The sequence below is a fragment of the Artibeus jamaicensis genome, unplaced genomic scaffold, assembly GCF_021234435.1.
Source record: "Artibeus jamaicensis isolate MK-2021 breed Jamaican fruit bat unplaced genomic scaffold, CSHL_Jam_final contig_519, whole genome shotgun sequence".
NCBI classification, from domain to species: domain Eukaryota; kingdom Metazoa; phylum Chordata; class Mammalia; order Chiroptera; family Phyllostomidae; genus Artibeus; species Artibeus jamaicensis.
The window spans coordinates 48,894,725-48,913,621 of NW_026521871.1; the positions used below are offsets into that span (position 1 = coordinate 48,894,725).

Consider the following 18,897-nt stretch of genomic DNA (forward strand, 5'->3'; position numbering starts at 1 on the left):
AGTCAGCTAATTTACTATAAGCAGAGACAGTCATGGGGTACTGCTTTAAAAGCTGCTTGTCAGCCTGAGAGCACATAATTACGTGGATATCATTTCTTCTCTAGTTCCTCCTCCATCCCTTTTCCTCATTGACCCCTGTAGACTAAATGCAAATTTAATGACCAACAGCACAGCAGTTTTATCAGTACATCAGGGAATTGACCAGCAAAACAACTCTAACTACCCACTTGGGAAAAAGAGGGGCGAGAGAGACCTTTACTTAGTGATTCGCAGACTCTTGTGATACAGAAGAGACAGTTTACTGGGCCACAGTTTATACTGCCCCCTGCAGAACTGCCCTGCAAGGTCCCACGTAGGGTCCCGGGAGGCCTCATAATTCAAGGACTTATGATATGCACAGTGGGCCAGTGAATCCTGTGGGTGTCGACCTGTTGCCTCACTTCCTTTGTTACAGAGTCAGGTTCCTGTGTAGCAAATCTTGAAGTTTGAGCTCTGTCACCATTGCAGTTGCTTTGATCGGTACCAGCTTTACTGGACCAAGCCATTTTTCAGAGGCAGAATACAGGTTGTTAGAAGTGTGCTTGACAGTGTGAAGTCTGGAGAGAAGCCCCGTGCAAAGCACAGGAAAACAGGAATTTTCAGGCAGGTTTCTAACCTTAACTTTCTTCGTTCCCAGTGCCTTTCCGGCAGTTCTGATGGGACCATTCGCCTTTGGTCCCTTGGTCAGCAGAGGTGTATAGCAACGTACCGAGTCCATGATGAAGGCGTTTGGGCTCTGCAAGTCAATGACGCCTTCACACACGTGTATTCCGGAGGAAGGGACCGGAAGATTTACTGCACAGACCTGAGGAACCCTGACATTCGAGTGCTGATCTGTGAAGAAAAAGCACCCGTTCTCAAGGTATATCATATGCTTCAGTTTTATATAATTAAGGTCGTTATGTGTGCTAGCCAGATACAGCAAAATTTATATTAAAACATGAGTCAGTTGTGGGATTGTAAAAAAGATATTTTAACATTATTGTTAGTCATCTGGAGAAGAATTGGAGGCTTCCTAGGTCCCTCAGGGACGCCTGGTCCCCCCAGTGGCGAATCCTAGTGGTATTGCCCCGCACTCACACTGCTCCTGAGACCCCCTGGCTCCCCGAACATGTCGCTGGGGAGGAGTACGAGGAGTTCAGGTATCTGTGAGCAGATGGCCAAGCAGAAGTGTGTCCCCTGCCTCCAGAGGAAGGTTGTGGAAGAGCGCTCCTGAGGAAGAGGGAGCGAGCTGGCTCGTCCAGCTCACCGTTACTGCCTCCCGGCGGTCCTGACCGGGGTCTGGGAGGGGCGTGAGGGTGCTTGAGAGCCATCATCACTGACACCTGCTGCAAGTGAGGCCTCGTGAGGCCGTGACCAACCATGGCCAGTCATCCTACAACAGAATGGTCAGCCTCACTGGTACTCACAGAATTGCACATTAAAACAACTGGGAGGAAATTGCCAGATTGAAAACGGGGGCATAAAGACAGCATTACCCCTCCTCCCAGAACCATCTGGAAGCAACAGGAAAAAGAAACAACAGCAAATTCCCATCATCTGTGAAACTAAGTGACATCTGAAGCCCAGACCACAGTATCAGAGGAAGGGCTAGAAAGGGGAATAGAGGTCAGATGAGGGTTGAGACGAGGCCTGTAGTCTAGGAGCTCACACAAAACTGGCAGAGCACACCTCTTTAAAACAGACTGCGCAGCCCTGGCTCATGTGGCTCAGTTGATTGAGCACTGGCTTATGAACCACAGGGCCGCTGGTTCGATTCCCAGTCAGCACTCATGCCTAGGTTACACAGGTCCCCGGTTGGGGGCATGTAAGAGGCAACCACACATTGATGTTTCTCTCCCTCTCTTTCTCCCTCCCTTCCCCTCTCTATAAATAAATAAATAAAATCTTTCAAAAAACAAAATAGATGGCACACCCTGATGGACAAACCAATAGTACTTTAGAGAAGCAAGAGAGGTGGGTGCGCTGGAAGCACAGGCACGGCATGTGCGCAGGAAGCAGGCTGGGGGGCGACAGGTGGGGGCGGCACGGGCGGCACGGGCGTCCTGCAGCCGCCAGGGTCCCGTGGCCGCGGAGAAAAAGAACTTAGTGCAGGCATGACCGGACGTCACCAGAGACGTCACTTTGAACTGAAGAGGATTCCTGCTTGCTAAGAGTCTGGTCCCCACGGCGCCAGGAAGAAATCCCGGTACAGGAAGAAGAGTGGACGAACATAGAGTGATCCCATTGGCATAATACATGAGCATTTGTGTATTTTGTACATTTAGCATTTTAAAAATCCAGAGTTAGGGGGCGGAGGGATTGAGCAAAAAGGAAAAAGGACTTGTGGACACGGACAACAGTGTGGGGGTTGCAGGCCAGGAGGGGCACATGGGGGGGATAAAAGGTAATGGGAAAAATACGATTAAAAAAATCCAGAGGACACACAGTAAACCCTTCACAAGTACACTGACTGTCCTTAGGTGAGGGTGGGTTATCTGGGGTTGCTTTTCACTTTTGCTTTGTTTTTTTTAATTAAAAAAACATTTCTTTGTTATTAATGTAAAAACAAAAGTAGCAAAAACAAAAAAATTACAGTAAGTCATGCTGTGCACTGTCCCCATTTAGATTCCTCAGACTCACCACACTTTAACTTGCAGCCACTGTTTTCAGTGAGAAGTCAGCCCTGCAGGGCTGCAAATATCCTTCGCACACACTCCCTCATTCATCTGTTGGACCCTTAGCCCTTCAGGCCTGCATGGTATATAAACACACAGATGTTGAGTGGAGGGGTTATTTAACAATGTGTATCTACCTAGTCTTGGCAGCTCACACCGGTCAGCATTTCCCAAAGCAGCATTTTTGTGTGGTGTTTTCAGATGGAGCTGGACAGATCAGCTGATCCCCCTCCTGCAATCTGGGTGGCAACAACTAAATCTACAGTAAATAAGTGGGTAAGTAAGCCATTGAATGCTTGGCAGAGGATTAGAAACACATCGTTCGTTATTACAGACCTGCCAGATACCAGTCAAAATGCTCAGTATGAAACTGGCTCTCAGCAAAAATCTGAAAGCTCTGATGAATGCAGATGTGATTCTAAGGGCCGTACAAAAATGAAGGTAGTTGTCAAAATAAAGCTTCTGGCATGTTTGTCAGGAGCCAAGAAATACATGTGATGTGCTCGGCATAGATGCTGTAGCCTGGGGCAGCCAGTGGAGATCAGTGCAGCTTGTAATGTGCAGCTGCACTCGAAGACGGGCAGCCCAGGTGACCAGCGCGGCAGGGAAGCTCCTTAGACTTGTTTTTCTAAATGTGGAGAAAACTGAAGATTGTGCTTTCAAGTTCATTTCCTTTTTCTTCATAGTATGAAGAATGGGGGTGGAAAGAATAGAGGAGGATCAGAGAGAAGTCATCAAAAACACTATTAATTCTTAAATCTTAATAACTAAAGAAGATTTTAAGTTTTCTGACCAGACTGTTTGTGAATAACAAAGGAGAAAGTGTTTACACATTTATTTCTGTTTACATGCAGTTAAGTGGTCTTTCTCTGTACTTGTAACAAACATTACACATCTTCTCTAAGTTTCTTTGCTCCAGTTTGAGAAATACATAGTCTATCTGGAAGAGTTCCTGGTGTTCTCTTGAAAAAGACATTCCTTTCTTAATATTTGTTTCAGTTTTTTTTAACTGTGGTAGATAATTATACTTCGCACTATGTATTTTTTGGTTAATGGAGTTGTTATTGGGTTTTTCTCATTCGTTCTTTGTTTTTCTTGCCACTTTAAATAGATCGGTAAAGCTTAAAAAGCATAAAGTGATCAAATAATGAATTTTGTTCCTTCAGACACTGAAGGGAATTCACAACTTTAGAGCCTCTGGAGATTACGACAACGACTGTACAAACCCCATAACACCCCTTTGCACACAGCCTGACCAGGTGATTAAAGGTGAGGAGACGGGACGGTGGTGTGTGTTCTTCCCCCTGATGGCTGGTATGACTCGTCTTCTGTTACATGTCAGTTAGCAGTCGTTGCTGTACTATTAATGTAAATGTAGTACAATAGGAGGATTGTTTTGCTAATTGTGTGGATTTTTCTCCTTTAGGTGGTGCTAGTATTATTCAGTGCCACATTCTCAATGATAAGAGACATATATTAACCAAAGATACCAATAATAATGTGGCATATTGGGATGTATTGAAGGTGAGTATCTTTTTGTATTTAAAAACATAGGTTATTGGATCATATATCCCATTGATTTTTTATTGTTAAATATATAGAAATATATGAGTGGTATATAGCTCAAGATAATACATATATAAATTAAGATTTAGTTTCAATAATACTTTATGTGGGTGGATATTACTTATGTGAATATTGGGTAAGGCTAGGGTTTATCTTTTTAAGCACCTGAGATTTGAATGGAGCCATTTTCTCTGTTTAGTATATAACAAGTAGTGTTATAGGCTGCCTTACCTTAAGGTGAATACAGTACATGTGCTTCTTGTCTTTGACACTGTTGTCATTTTGGGCCGATCAGCCTTTGCTGCAGGTGAGGGGTGTGGGGTCTGTCCTGTGTGTTGAACAGTGGTCAGCAGCACCCCCAGCCTCTGTCTACTAAACACATGCCAGTAACCACCTTCCCCTCGCCCAAGTCAGCGGTAACAACCCAGAATGTCTCCAGACATTGCCAGATGCCTAGAGAGGGGAACAGAGATGCAGAGTCACTCTTGGGTGAGAACTGCTGGAGGGTGTGGAGTAAGCTCGGCCGTTTTTAGAGTCTGCAGCCGTCACTGTGGACGCCAGTTACAGCTGTGGGGCCTGTCGCGGCAGCACCTTCTGGGGTAGTTGAGGTGTAGCAAGCTGTTCAGTCGCATTCTAAATAACACTGAAGAATTTACAGATGGCTTGAAAAGTTTGCTTTTCATGTTCTGACAAATGCCCCTTCTTGCTGGTGTTAGTATTTTCAATAAACAGATATTTCCTGGTTTGAATGAATATTGTGAGCAGAGAATTGTGTTAAGAGTCACAGATAACAGAAAAGTCTGTACCATGATCCCTTCTGGTACCAGGACAAGAGCCGGGGAGTGTGAGAGCCTTATAGATGAAAATAAACAAACACATCACAGGATATGGTAGCTTATGCTCAAGGGCCATTACTTAGAACTGGAAAGGAATTGGGAGAGCTTCATGGTGGAAACACATTTGAACAGAGACTTAAAGGATTCCAGCAGATGAGTAATGGCAGGGCATTTTAGGAAGAGGGAGTGAAGGACAAAGGCACAGAAGAGGGAAGGTACCTGCTTATTCAGAGCAAGGTGAGCAGTTTTGCAATTGGAGACTAGGTGAGTTCAAGGGAGTCAGTCGTAAGGGTATAAGGATGAAAGATGAGACTCAGGGCATTTCCCAAAGAGTCTTGCATTACAGGCCCCAGAGTTGGCCTTTCTTTGGTACTCCCTAAAGAATCTTAATCTTAGATGGTTTGTTTTTTTTTTTAAGATTTTATTTCTTTTTTAGAGCAAGGGGAAGAGAGGGAGAGAGAGAGAGAAACACTTGGTGAGAGAAACATCAGTCGGCTGCTCTCGGGCACCCCCAGTGGGAAACCTGGCCCACAGCCAAGGCACGTGCCCCGAGGAATTGAACCTGCAACCTTTCAGTTTGCAGGCCAGCACTCAGCCCACTGAGCCACACCAGCCAGGGCTGATCTTAGCTGGGTTAGAAAAGGAAGATCCCATGTTCGGAGCAGTACTGGTATGTGTAATGGAAAGAAGCAGGTAGGTAGTTGTCTGAAGCATGATGATTTGGGGCAATCTGAAGGAAGAGACAGGCGTTGTACAAATTATAGAGGAAGAATTGGAAAGATCTGGAGTTTTGGTCAGGCTCTTGGCTGTAAGAAACAGATTCACTTAAGATCACTTCTGGAGCTAAAGAATAAGACAAACAAGTTTCTTTCTGGGGAAAAGCGATTGTCTCTGAATAGAAACTGTGGCCTAACACTTTCCCTCCCTGTGGGGCAGCTGCGTGGGAAGTCACATTACAAATCAATTGCTTGGTGAGCATAGCTTCAGAGCAAGAGGCCTTACTTCAGTGGAAAACTTAATTGCGGCAGGCTGCCCGCGTCCAGTGGTTTTTCTCTACAACAGAGATGTGCTTATCAGGGGACGAGAACTTCATGTTTGCTTCCGAGTGGGGTCCTGCAGAGACGGGAGGATTCAGAGCAGCCCCGGGACTTCTTCAGCAGGAACTCGAATACTCCACCACTCACATGGCCCCAGCTCTACCCACCCCAGGGCTAGGCCTCACCTGATGCCCAGCACCTGGTGCTCTCCAGAAGAGCCAACAAAATCTAATCAGTCTGGCTAGTTTCTGGGGGTTGACTTACTGATTTTCTGCCTGTTGGGTCTGATGTCCTCTCGGCCTGATTAGCTAACGCATTAGTAGAGGCCTGCTGTCTGAGTGGGAGGTGGTTCTGCTTAGATGGGGCACTGGGCTGGCATTTATCATGACTGGCATTTCTGTGTCTCCAGCAGCTTCCCGCACCCAGACACTAGATCTTGAAGTTTAGAGAGTGAGTGATTGGGTGTGACGAACATGACACTAAATAAAAGAAGGGAAGTCAGGAGTAGTTAGGAACAGAAGCCGAAGTTGGACAGAACTGCGTTCTAATCTTGGCTCTGCCAGCTGCTAGACAAAGGGGTCTCCAGAACAGGCTAAACCTCTCTGAGCCTCTGTCATTATTCCTGAAATGTGGTGGCACCTATTTCCTGGTGGTGTTAAGGGGATGTTCAAGAAGTATTTATCAAAATTCAGATTCTTGGTTCCAGCCAAGATGGAGGTGTAGGTAGAAGAGCTTTGTTCCCCCACAACCAAAAGAAGGACAACAACCAATTAAAAACAAACAACCAGAACTGCTGGAAAATGAAACTGCATGGAAGTCTGACACTGAGGAGTTCAACATTCATCTAGACTGGTGGGGGGGGTGGAGACAGTCAGGCTGAGCAGAGAGGAGGTGCGGCAAGATGGCAGACTGCGCGGGCGAGGTGGGGGCTGGCTGATGGGGCCGTCCCACATTTGCTTGGATAAGCTAGGAGGAACAACTGGGAAGCTAGACAGACCACGAACCCAGGATTCCAGTGCAGGGAAACTAAAGACTCAAAAAAAACCTCTGGCTGTTAAAAGCCTGTGGCAGTGGGAGAAACTCCCAGTCTCACTGGGGGGTCTGTTGGAGAGGCCCACAGGGTCCTAGAATGTACACGAGCCAACCCACCTGGAAATCAGCACCTGAAAAGGGTACATTTCACTTGTGGGAAGTGAGGGAGGTGACAGAAAGTGGAGCAAAAGCTGAGCAAGTGGGCAAGCGTGTTCCCTCTCTGACCCCTCCCCCACAGACAGCACCACCACGCAGCGATGTGGGTTGCCCCACCCTGGCAGATACCTAAGACTCCACGCCTGCAATGTAACAGTTTAGCCGAGATAAAGAAATATTGCACAAATGAAAGAACAGATCAAAACTCCAGAAAAAGAACTAAGCAATGAGGAGATAGCCAGCCTATCAGATGCAGAGTTCAAAATACTGGTAATGAGGATGCTCACAGAATTGGTTGAGTACAGTTGCAAAATGAAGGAAGATGTGAAGGCTATGCAAAGTGAAATAAAGAAAAATATACAAGGAATGAACAGTGAAGGGAAGGAAACCAAGACTCAAATCCATGATTTGGACCAAAAGGAAGAAATAAACATCCAAGTGGAACAGAATGAAGAAACAAGAATTCAAAAAATGGGGAGATGCTTAGGAACCTCTGGGACAACTTTAAACGTTCCAATTTCCAAATTCTAGGGGTGTCAGGAGAAGAAGGACAAGAGCAAGAAATTGAAAATTTATTTGAACAAATAAGGAAGGTATACTTACCTGATCTGGCAAAGGAAATAGATCTCCACAAAATCCAGAAAACTCAGAGAGTCCCCCAAAAATTGAGTCTAAGAAGACACGTACCAAGACATATTATAATTACATTACACAAGATTAAAGATAAGGAGAGAATCTTGGAAGGAGCAAGAGAAAAGGAGAGAGTTACCTACAGAGGAGTTCCCATAAGACTATCAGCTGATTTCTTAAATCTTGCAAGCAAGAAGGTGCTGGAAATAAGTATTCAAATTCCTTTTTTTTAATATATTTATTTTTAGACAGAGGGGAAGGGAAGGAGAGAAATATCAATGTATGGTTGCCTTTCGTGTGTCCCCTGCTGGGAACTGGTCTGCAACCCAGGCATGTTCCCTGACTGGGAATCGAACCGTGATCCTTTGGTTCCCAGGCCTGTGCTCAATCCACTGAGCTACACCAGCCAGGGCAGTATTCAAATTCTTGAAAGGCAAGGACCTACATCCAAGATTGCTCTATCCAGCAAAGCTATCATTTAGAGTGGAAGAGCAGATAAAGTGCTTTCCAGATAAGGTCAAGCGAAAGTAGTTCATCATCACCAAGCCCTTATTATATGAAATATTAAAGGGACTTATCTAAGAAAAAGATAAAAAAATATGAACAGTTAAATGATGACAAACTCACAACTATCAACAACTGAACCTAAAAAAAACTAAGCAAACAACTAGAACAGGAATAGAATCACAGCAATGGAGATCACATGGAGGGTTATCAGTGGGGAGGGGGAGGGGGAGAATGGGGAAAAGGTACAGGGAATAAAGCATAAACGGTAGGTACAAAATTGACAGGTGAAAAAAAATTGACAGGTGAAGGGTAAGAATAGTATGGGAAATGGAGAAGCTAAAGAAAGAACTTACATGTACAACTCATGGACATAAACTAATGGGGGGAGAGTACAGGGCAGAATGGGAGAAGAAATGGGACAACTGGAATAGCATAATCAATAAAATATACCTAAAAAAGAAGCCTTTATCATAGCAGCTAGCCCGTAGTAGTTAGGAAGCTGTTGCACTGATACAGGTGAAATATCAGGTACTTGACTGGGTAGGAACAAGAGGCCTGTAGGTAAGAGTGATGCTTAAGGAAAGGAAGATAAATCCTGGGTTTCTGGAGTAGGTAGCTTATTGAGTGGAAGTAATACAAGGAATGTAAGGGGGGAAATGGGTTGTTGGGGCAAAGGGACATGCCGAGAAAGACAGCGCGTTTCTGTGGGACGTCCCGAGTAGAGGCATCTTCTGGGCAGACAGCAGTAGAGCCCAATGCACAGATGAAAGTGCTGGGCTGGAGAAACGGGGTCAGCAGTCAGCAGCCCATGCCATGGATTACTGTTGAAGTCATGGAAGATGTCCCAGTTTCCACGGGATGCATCTGTACTGAAACGAAACCAAGTCATCACCCTTTCAGGAATTGTTAGAAAAAGAGGAAGCCACAAAAGAGTATAATAAAAGGTGTAAGAAAACCAAGAGTCAGCGGCAGTTCAAGAAGTAATGAAGCATTTTGGAAAGGAGCTCAGGGTTAGCAGCATTGGCCTGCTGAGATGTCATGCAGAATACAGAAAGGAATGTGCACATGGGTGTCTGGGGAGAACAGTCTCTAGCAAGTCCTAAGGGCAAAAGCCAGACGGAGTGGGTTGGGTAGTGATTGGGAGGTGAAGAAACAATTTGAGTGCTGGCAATCTTGGACATAGTTTTACTTTGCTGTGGTGAAGGAGTAGCTGGAGAGGATTTAGGGATGAAAGGGCCAACGAAGGTTTTCTTTTGGTGTGCAGGTACCTTTCAGATGGGAGAAATTTGGACATGGTTCACTGCTCAGGGGGAGAGGCCAAAAGGGACAGAAGGTGGATGGTGGGACATGCCCCAGAAAGCGAGAGGATCCAGAGCATAGCAATAAGGGACACCCTTTCCTTGCACCAGGAAGGATGGGAGCAGAAAGTTAAGGGGATTTTGTCCATGCTTCTCTTTTTTGAGGAGTAGAGGTCAGGGTCATGTGCTGAGGGTAGTGAGGAAGGGTAGTGAGGTCAAAGGAGGAGAGTAAAGATGAAGATGTTGTGGAGAACTGACTCCGAAGCAGAAGAGATCCCAGGTAGCATGTGGGTGAACTGTGGTTGGAGATCGTTCATAGTAAGAACATTGTCAAGGATTTGAGAGGTCACATGTCCTTTGATTGTCCACATGGTTGCTGCTGTTGTCCAGGATGAAAGCAACAACTCAAGATGGACTGCAAGACATTGAACCAGGGCTCGAGTCTCTAGTGAGTGAGGGAGTGACCGCAGAGGCTGCTAGGCGGCAGTGAGGAAAGGGGTGCAGGTTACTGCAGCTCAGTTACATGGGCCTCAGAGCAGTGGGATGTTTACAAAGATGGTGGGTGGTGGTCTCTGTGCCGTAGGCGGCGTGGGATGCAGGGGAAGCAGCACAGCCACCCTGTGAGCAGATGCCTGAAGAATTGGGACCCTGAAGAAAGAGTCGGTGCTGTCAGGGTGAAGCGTGGGAAGGAGCGTTCTGATACAGGCTCCGGGATTGAGATGGGCTGGTCGGGAGTGAAGTGCTCACGGCACCTGCACCGGAGGACGTTCGGGACAAGTTTGGGGAATAAGGAAGGATTAGAAAGGTCAAAAACTTAAAATAGCTGCCTGTGTCTTAGCTGTTATCTGAAGGTAGCTAGAGTTCTCTTAAGGGGTTTAATAAGTGTTATTTGTTCCTTGAAAATTTTTTTCTTCGTTTGACATTGCTTCTAGCTAAGAGTGGTAGTATATTATACCAGAATCAGTATCGACAAAATTAAATTGCAGTTCCCAAAAAGAGGCCATTTTATAAGGTGGTTTTTTAATTTAAAATTTAAAGATAAATGCTTTAAAATAAAAATGTTTGACTGCTTCATTTTAAAATGTGTTTAAGACTCCATTTTATTTAGGCAAATATGAAAATGTAAAATTTTCGGTAGCTGAAAATCAGAATCAACTTAATTTGCCAGTTAATATTGATCATTATACTTTCTTTTTGATGCGTAGGCATGTAAAGTAGAAGATCTGGGCAAAGTGGATTTTGAAGATGAAATTAAGAAAAGATTTAAGATGGTTTATGTGCCAAATTGGTTCTCAGTAGACTTAAAGACGGGGGTAAGTTAGCAATTGATGTTTGTGCAATTTGGCATAGTGGAAACTTTTAATATAGCTCAATACTAAGTATCGTTAGCTATAGAGTCGTATGTTTTTTAGTGTGAAAGGAAAAAAATTATGTTATTTCTTGCAAAATGTAGTTTAAATGCCTTTTGGTATCCTAGTAAATTAAATTGTATTTGTATTGAATTGCATGAAACACATTTTGGCTTATTAGCACTTTAGTTAAATAGTACAAATAAAAACATGTTTAGATACTTATTTGGAGAATGGATTCAGATAGAGCTGCCCCTGCTGACTTTTTATTTTTGACAGATGTTGACGATTACTCTGGATGAAAGCGACTGTTTTGCTGCTTGGGTCTCTGCAAAAGACGCCGGCTTCAGCAGCCCCGACGGCTCAGATCCGAAACGTGAGTTGTGTCCCCCCCTCTCTCCTCCTTGCGAAAGAGAAAGCGGACCTCAAGCTGTTTTTCACTGTGTGCTCGCCTTCATGAGAGTCTGTGACATTCGGTTGATGATATCTTTGGTCAGTATTCTCCTAAAAATGTGACATTCTCCTGAGAACGTAACCAATCTATACAAAGACAGTTTTAGTGGCTTTATATGGAAATAACCCTTTAAAGAGTGGAGCTCCTACTGCGTTTGTTCATTTTTAAAGGAGGGCTATATCTGAACAGCCAAACAGACAGACTGCGTTGGCTCTACATTACCACCACTTCAAACGTTCTAAGATGAAATTTCAGCAGACTTGGCAAAATCTCTGAAATCTTGGTTTTAAACATCAGTGGCATTGGGTTAACAATTTACCATCAGAATATGTGGAAACGTTTTATTTTTTTCCTTCTATTTTTAGGTGAAAACTAGTAACTTTTTTTCAACTTTTTTATTTTTAATTGACTCTTTTGCAGTGAACTTAGGAGGACTTTTGCTCCAGGCCCTCCTAGAATACTGGCCTAGAACACATGTGAATCCCATGGATGAAGAAGAAAATGAAGTAAACCATGGTTCGTGCTTTTATGTCAGGATAAATCATTTTAAAGTACTCAGAAGTTAAAGAGGCTTAAACTGGTTGTCATTTTAAGAAACATGTTAAGCATTTGCTGAACTGTGCCACAGTGTGTGTGGTGTGCCCAGTGTGTTGCCTGCCTTCCACGTCCCAAAGTAAGACCATCATCCCGTCCCCACTGAATTCTGAGGAGCTTTCAATGAGTGAAACCGGCCCAGATGTAAGGAGAAAGCCCTGTATATTCGCACGGCCTTTGTCCTTGACAGTGGGCAGCTTAGCAGGCTCCTTCCAGAGGCCGACGTCTGGCGTGTCCGCGGCCTGCGGGACTCGTCCTGGTGTTGTCACAGTCCCCGTCAGCCTGAAACGTTGCCATTACCTAGTCCGATGAGCTGCCCGATCTTGGCTGTGAGTGTTTCAAAAAGTCAAATTCCGACTCAGAAGGGTCAGGAAGAGGGAACAGGTGTATAGAAAGAAGTAATATCATGGAAGACATTCAGAAATGGTGTGTGCCCGAGGCCGTCCCCTGGGCCCAGAGGGGACCATGTTTGCAGTATGTGAGTTCGGCCCAGTTGATTAGAGAAGGGGAGACCGAGATCTTAAAATCTGGCAACTCATGTGTAACCTGCAGCTGGTTGAAAATTCCGCTGTCCTGCCTACCGAGGGCTCACTCTGCTGAAGACTCTGAAGTCTCTGAAGGTCCCACTGATGCTTGCCCACTTCCGGTGGTCAGCAGTGACAGGATTTCCTGTGAGAGACTTTGTTCTGCCTGACTGGCTCGTCCACGACGGCTTTTGGAGTTTTAATCTCTCACAGGGATGGCATGCTTCCCTGAAAGCGAGTCTTTCCATGTACTCGCCCCAGAGAAGGCTCTGATCCCACCCACAGGGGTTGTTCTTCTAGGTCTCAAGAACAACCCCGAGAAGCTCAGCACAAAGAGCTCCCCAGAGGGAGGAGAAAGCTAGGCTCTGTCATTTATCAGCTCTGGGGCTGTGAGCTCATCACTTCCTGGTCTTGGCTTGTCATTCTCCTCCTGTGATGTGACAGACAGGATGCCCTCAGAGGCCCAACTGTACAATAAAGACTAAATAATCAAGGAACTAGTACAGTTAGCACCTTTTAGGTCCGGGCTTTGGTTGGGGAGAGTGGAGGAGGAAGTCCCAGGAAACCCCAAATCATTCTTAAAGTCAGACTGCACGGTAAAGGCAGGGCGGCCCCTCCTCACCCGCCTGCCACCTCGCCAGCCAGAGCTCGGGGCACTGCACACTCCTGTCTGGTCCTCTCCCGCTGCACCTGCTAGAGCTCAGCGGGTGCTCGGGAGTTGCCTGGGTTGTACTCGTTGTGCAGCTCGTTATTCAGAGGCCTGCAGTGAAACGAAGGCGAGGTGATGGAGATCAGTGGGCACGGACCCTGTGCTGCAGGACAGGGACCGGCGTTCTGGTAGGGCGGGGGGCTACTTACGCAAAGCATTCCTAAATCAGAAGTGCTGGGTGCCATGACAGAGGTTCCGAAGTGCTGTAGGATTTCAGAGCGTGGGGTTGCTTCCAGATTTGTTCGGGAAATGTTGATGAACAAGTTGGCGCTTAGTGGGGGCCAACTGCTCCTGGGTCAAAACATGACAAAGAAAATAGTGAAGTGAAATCTGTAGAGAACAATAACAGGATTATGACCTCTTCGAGGATTTTATTTTCCACTGATACCTCTGCCATTAGTTATGGCTGCCATTAAACATATTTGTTTTTTCTGGCCCGAGGCAGGCCGAAAACTCTGATCACCATTTACAGATAGGCTGCCTGAGACTTCCTGTGGCTCAAATGAGATGGTTATGTTATTGTTTCAAGTCTCAAATATTAATCTCTTCTATTAAAACCATCTGAAATCCAGTCATTGCCCACGAGGCACGTCACAAGTTGCCATATTTCTTATTTTTAGGAATTTACCTTGGTTTGGGTTTTGTTTTTGTTTTTGCCTTTATTTCTGACACTAGCTGACTTATAGGGCTTTTGACCTTAAAAATCATCCAGTGTTTGAAGCCTTCGTAAACAAAATGTTTAGGGTCTGTGTCCGCAGCACTAACTGCATCTGACACCATCTGTGCCCTTCCTAGTAAATGGGGAGCAGGAGAACCGAGTGCAGAAGGGAAATGGATATTTCCAAGTGCCCCCCCACACCCCCGTGATCTTTGGTGAAGCTGGAGGGCGCACGCTGTTCAGGTACGGGCAAGGGAGGGCTGGGGCCCTGTTAAAAAAGCATTTCATTTGCTAAGAAATATTGTTTCAAATAGATGTTATAAATTGTTTAATTTCTTAGAGGTCTCAGGGACTTGGGAGCTTTCTCATCTCCATGAGACGGTTAAGTGTAGACCACCTTCTAACTGGGAGCTGAGCCTCTACTGTTGAAATGAGGTCGATACCTGGCCTTGAGGCAGCTTCCCCAGTGGTTTCTGCAGGAAACCCTCACTTCCCCTCACCTAGCCAGTGTGGCTGCGGTCAGGGAGCAGCTGGCATCACCAGAAGTCCCCGTCCTCAGGACAATGTCAGAATAGGTAACATCCCTCCCGCTGGGTCAGGCAGATGGACTGGGCTGCTCCTGGGAACTGTCGGGCCCAACAGTGGCCTAGCGGGAGGTGCGAGGCTGACCTTCGTGAGGTCCTGCAGGAAGGAGCTAGGCCGGCTTTGCCCCACGCTGCCAGCAAGGCCCTGGGGAGTTGGGAGCGCTCACCGGCCTTCTGTGGACCGCAAGGGGGAAGAAAGCTTGTCTTGCCCTTGAGCACAGACTTGCTCCTTTGCGGTGGTTTCCTGAGGGTGTGGTTACCAGACACATCCTGGCCCCGACATCACACGAGGAGTGGGAGAGGCGGCCCTGGTGTATGCCCCGTTCAGAGCCTGGGGCCTGAGCTCTGGGGCCCGAGCTGTCAGCGGAACAAGTCGTTCTGCCTGGCTGCCTGTGTTTCCTCGACGGAGGGGGGGCCGTCCTGAGTGAACTCTAAGGGCCTTATCCCTCCGTCTAATGTTTGTAACTGCGGTTTTGTCACCTGTGCTTGCTGGGTCACTTACTGCCTGTGGATGTGTTTAGGCTGCTGTGCCGGGACTCTGGAGGTGAGACCGAGTCGATGCTGCTGAATGAGACGGTGCCACAATGGGTAATCGACATCACTGTGGATGTAAGTGTCCTCCACTCCCACTTTGCCCTTGTATTTTTTTCAAATTGTGAACGAAATTCGGTCCTGGTTTAAACCATATAACCTTAAACTTAAATAAACACTAGACTGTGAAAGAAAACATGAAGTGCCAAAAAGTTAAATGTATGACGATGCCCCCGAATCCTCGTGCTCCAGCTTAATCAAGTTTCCGCCTCCCGAGGCCCCACCAAGAAAAGTTCAGTAGGTGTAGCCTTCCCGCTGCAGCTGCTGAGCCTGGGGGACTGTGCCAGTGACGAAGCCAAAGTCCCATCTGTCCGCAATGTGCCCTTTGCCACCACTGGGGCCACTGCAGAGTGGTGCCAGTGCCAGTGCCAGACTGGTGGGCACATCTGCAGTGACTGCTGTTCTCTGCCTCAGGGGGACCAGGTGGCATCTGGTGAGGGCCACCTGCCGTTCTGCCAGTGGGTACAGGAGCTGCCCTGGCCCCCGTGACACCCTCTCAGCACCCTAAGGCCCAGGGTTCCCGTGAACCTCAGAGGCTTCTGTTTTTGTGTCTTTTTAGTCGGGGAGAGGGGAGGGAGCTCCCATTATTTTTTTTTATATTAAAAAGCACCCCCCACCCAGAGGGTCCTGTGTCTCTGAGCCCCATTTCAGAGCCCCTCAGGCCTCTGTCCGTGCACCCCCTGGCCCTCTACTGTCTCACTTTTTTTGTCTCACTTTTGTGAATAAATTTATTAAGGAAAAAAAAAAAACCTAGACTGCCAGGTGGAATCCTCTTCTGCTTCCTTGTAGTTCCAAAGTTGCAGAAGTACTGTTGATATTTATTTGTATTTTTGTTGGTTTTTAATTATAAAAACAGTAGATGTGTATTAAATAAATAAATAAACACAGTGAAACTCCCATCCCTTTCTCAGTCACTCCTCTTCCATTCGCTCCCCAACCTTTCCCCAGAGGTAAGAACTGTAATGGGCCAGAGTGTAGCCATTAGTACTTTTCTTTCTCTTACATAAGCATGTATTATCTGTAAATATGCTTATAGTGTATCTTGCACAGGTTCTTATTACACATACTGTTCCTACACAACTTGTTTTGTTTTTACTTACAAATAGATCTTGAACATTTTTCATGTCTCTACATATGGATCACTTCTTTTAAATGACTCTAATATTCCATTGTGTAAATGTACCATAATTTATTTAACCAGTACCCTACTGATGGGCGTTAAGGTGGTTTCCAATGTTTTCTATTACAAACAGTGCTTCAGTGAACATCCTTGTACATACATCTTTGTGTGCTTCTTAGGATAAATTCCTAGAAGTGGAGCTGCTGGATCAAAGGGTGTGCACATTTTAAAGTCTTATAGCTGCTGCCAGATTGCCCTGCACAAAGGCTCTACCAGTTTACATTCTCACCAGCCCTGCATGAGTCCCTCTTTCCCCACACCCTCACCAGCACTGGATACTTTTAGTCTTTGCTAAAAGATAGGCAAGTACTATCTCAGTGTTTTAATATGGTTTGGGGTTTTTTGTTTGTTTTCTAAAGATTTTATTTATTTTTAGAGAGAAGGGAAGGGGGGAGAAAGAGGAGAGAAAACATCAGTATGTGAGAGAGACATCCATCAGTTGCCTCTTGCCCGTCCCCAACTGGGGACCTTTCAGTTCCCAGGCTGGCACTCAGTCCACTGATCCACTCCACCCAGGGCTTGTTTTGGTGTTTCTTTTAAGTTTAGTGAGGTTAGGCATCTTTTCATATTGGCCGTTTCTATTTCTTTTGTGAATTGCCTGTCTGTATTCTTTACTCATTTCTCCATTGGGTTATTTGTCTTTCTTATTATAGGTTCTCTTCAAATCAAACATTAACCCTTTGACTATTATCTATGCCTCTCAATTGAATTTTTACTTTATTCATGGTATTGTTGTCAGGTGAAGTTTAATTTTACATAATCAGGTTGAATCTTTATGTTCTGAGTTTCATGTCTTGCTTAGGTATCTCCCACTCCAGCCTAGCAAAAATGCTCCATATTCTCCAGTATGTTTGTGATAATCGATTGTGTTTAGGTCTATAATCCATTAGCATTTATTTAGTCTGTGTGATGTAGGATGTTAACTTTTTACAAATGGATAGCCGGTGTTGCCAACACAGTGTTTTAGTAATCTGTCCTTTTTCTAATTTGAAATGCTTTGTCACATGCCAAATTTCTGTATGCCCAAGGGTCTATTTCTAGACTCTGTTCTGTACTGTTGGCCTATTTTGTATATTCCTGAAGCCACACGAAAAGAGATTTAATCTCTAGAACTTTAGGAAATGTGTGCTCTGTCCCAGGTATACTACCTCCAAGCACTAAAGCCTGGTGACACCTTGTGGATGCTCTGTGGTCCCCCCTGAGCCCGGGCTCCCCAAACACCACTCCTTTCTTTGGGCGTGAAGTCAGCTGGGTGCAGCGCTCGCTTTAGCCCTGTGGTTTGTTCCTCCGAGGAGACGTCCAGCTAGGACATGGCACGGAGGCTCGGAGGGCATTCATTGGTACCCCGAGACGACCAGTGAACTTCGCCCTTCACCTAAGCACGTGGTTTACTTCACGGTGGGCAGACGTCTAGGTGGCTGATTGACGTTCCCGTCCAGTGTAAAACCATAGACCTCGCTCTGACGTCAGAGGGAAGGAAGGTGGGAGGGCCTGGCCGGCCTTGCAGCTGGATGGCAGGCCCCCCAGCACAGAGTGCGCGGTTGTGCTCAGGCGTGAATGCTGTGGGTTTCTCTCAAGACACGTAGTTTTTTGTTTGGACCTTTAGGGATTAGTTCTGGTATTTTTATGTGGAACTGAGATTTGGGGTTTGTATGGCTTGAAGAATTAAAATAAAACATGACTCCCTTTAATACCTTGAATGGTTATTTGAAAAGAGCCGTGCTAGCAAACTCACATCACCACTGACATTACCTGGTGTCTTCTCCTTACACAACTAAACGTCGTGCTTGTCTGATACACTTCGTCTGAGGCTGACTTAGATAATTTGGTAGCTTACTATAAATTTCATAGAAAGTGACTTGTAATTGTGAAACAACTATTAACTTATAAATCGTGTTTTCCTGTTGACATCATTTAAATTTATCAGCTAATAGAAACTATGCCATTTTTTACTTTTACTATTTCAGAAAAATATGCCCAAATTCAACAAAATTCCTTTCTACCTCCAACCTCATGCATCTTCAGGAGCAAAAACCTTAAAAAAGTAAGTAAATGTTGTGTCATATGATGCTTTGATCTAATTAATTACCAGAGATGTTTTTTTAAATTTCTTACTGCTCTTATAGCAAAGGAGGCCAGTACTAGATCTAAGGCTAGCTTTATATTAACACTTTATACAATTTAATCACTTACCAAGTATCTACTGTGGTAGGCTAGGGATGTCCAAAAGTAAGACATGGATTTTGTGTCTTGCCATAATTCAGCGTAATGCACGGTCTGTGTAGTAACTGTCTTATGGATACTTATGAGCAGAGGGGAAAGAAGTGAAGTTCTGAGTAGTGCTTTCCAGACAGGTTTCTCAAAGGACACAGGATTTGAGCTGGGCACGTGAGGACGGGTAGGACTTCAGAGGAGACATCCCACATCCAGGAAAGGCGTGCTCAGGGATGCGGAGGCACATACAAGACACTGAAAGTCAGGCAGGGCCCGCAGAGT

The 18,897-nt window shown here is 45.5% G+C and overlaps 1 protein-coding gene across 1 annotated transcript in view; it reads left to right on the forward strand.

Annotated features, from left to right (window-relative positions):
• WDR48 (WD repeat domain 48) overlaps positions 1–18,897 on the forward strand; it is a 43,845-nt gene that overhangs the window by 23,241 nt on the left and 1,707 nt on the right. Inside the window, exons 8-17 of the mRNA XM_037148205.2 lie at positions 677–901; positions 2,898–2,972; positions 3,863–3,965; positions 4,123–4,220; positions 10,964–11,071; positions 11,387–11,483; positions 11,982–12,077; positions 14,184–14,289; positions 15,152–15,239; positions 18,369–18,445. Coding sequence (XP_037004100.1) covers positions 677–901; positions 2,898–2,972; positions 3,863–3,965; positions 4,123–4,220; positions 10,964–11,071; positions 11,387–11,483; positions 11,982–12,077; positions 14,184–14,289; positions 15,152–15,239; positions 18,369–18,445 — 1,073 coding nt within the window. The remainder of the gene's footprint in view (positions 1–676; positions 902–2,897; positions 2,973–3,862; positions 3,966–4,122; positions 4,221–10,963; positions 11,072–11,386; positions 11,484–11,981; positions 12,078–14,183; positions 14,290–15,151; positions 15,240–18,368; positions 18,446–18,897) is intronic.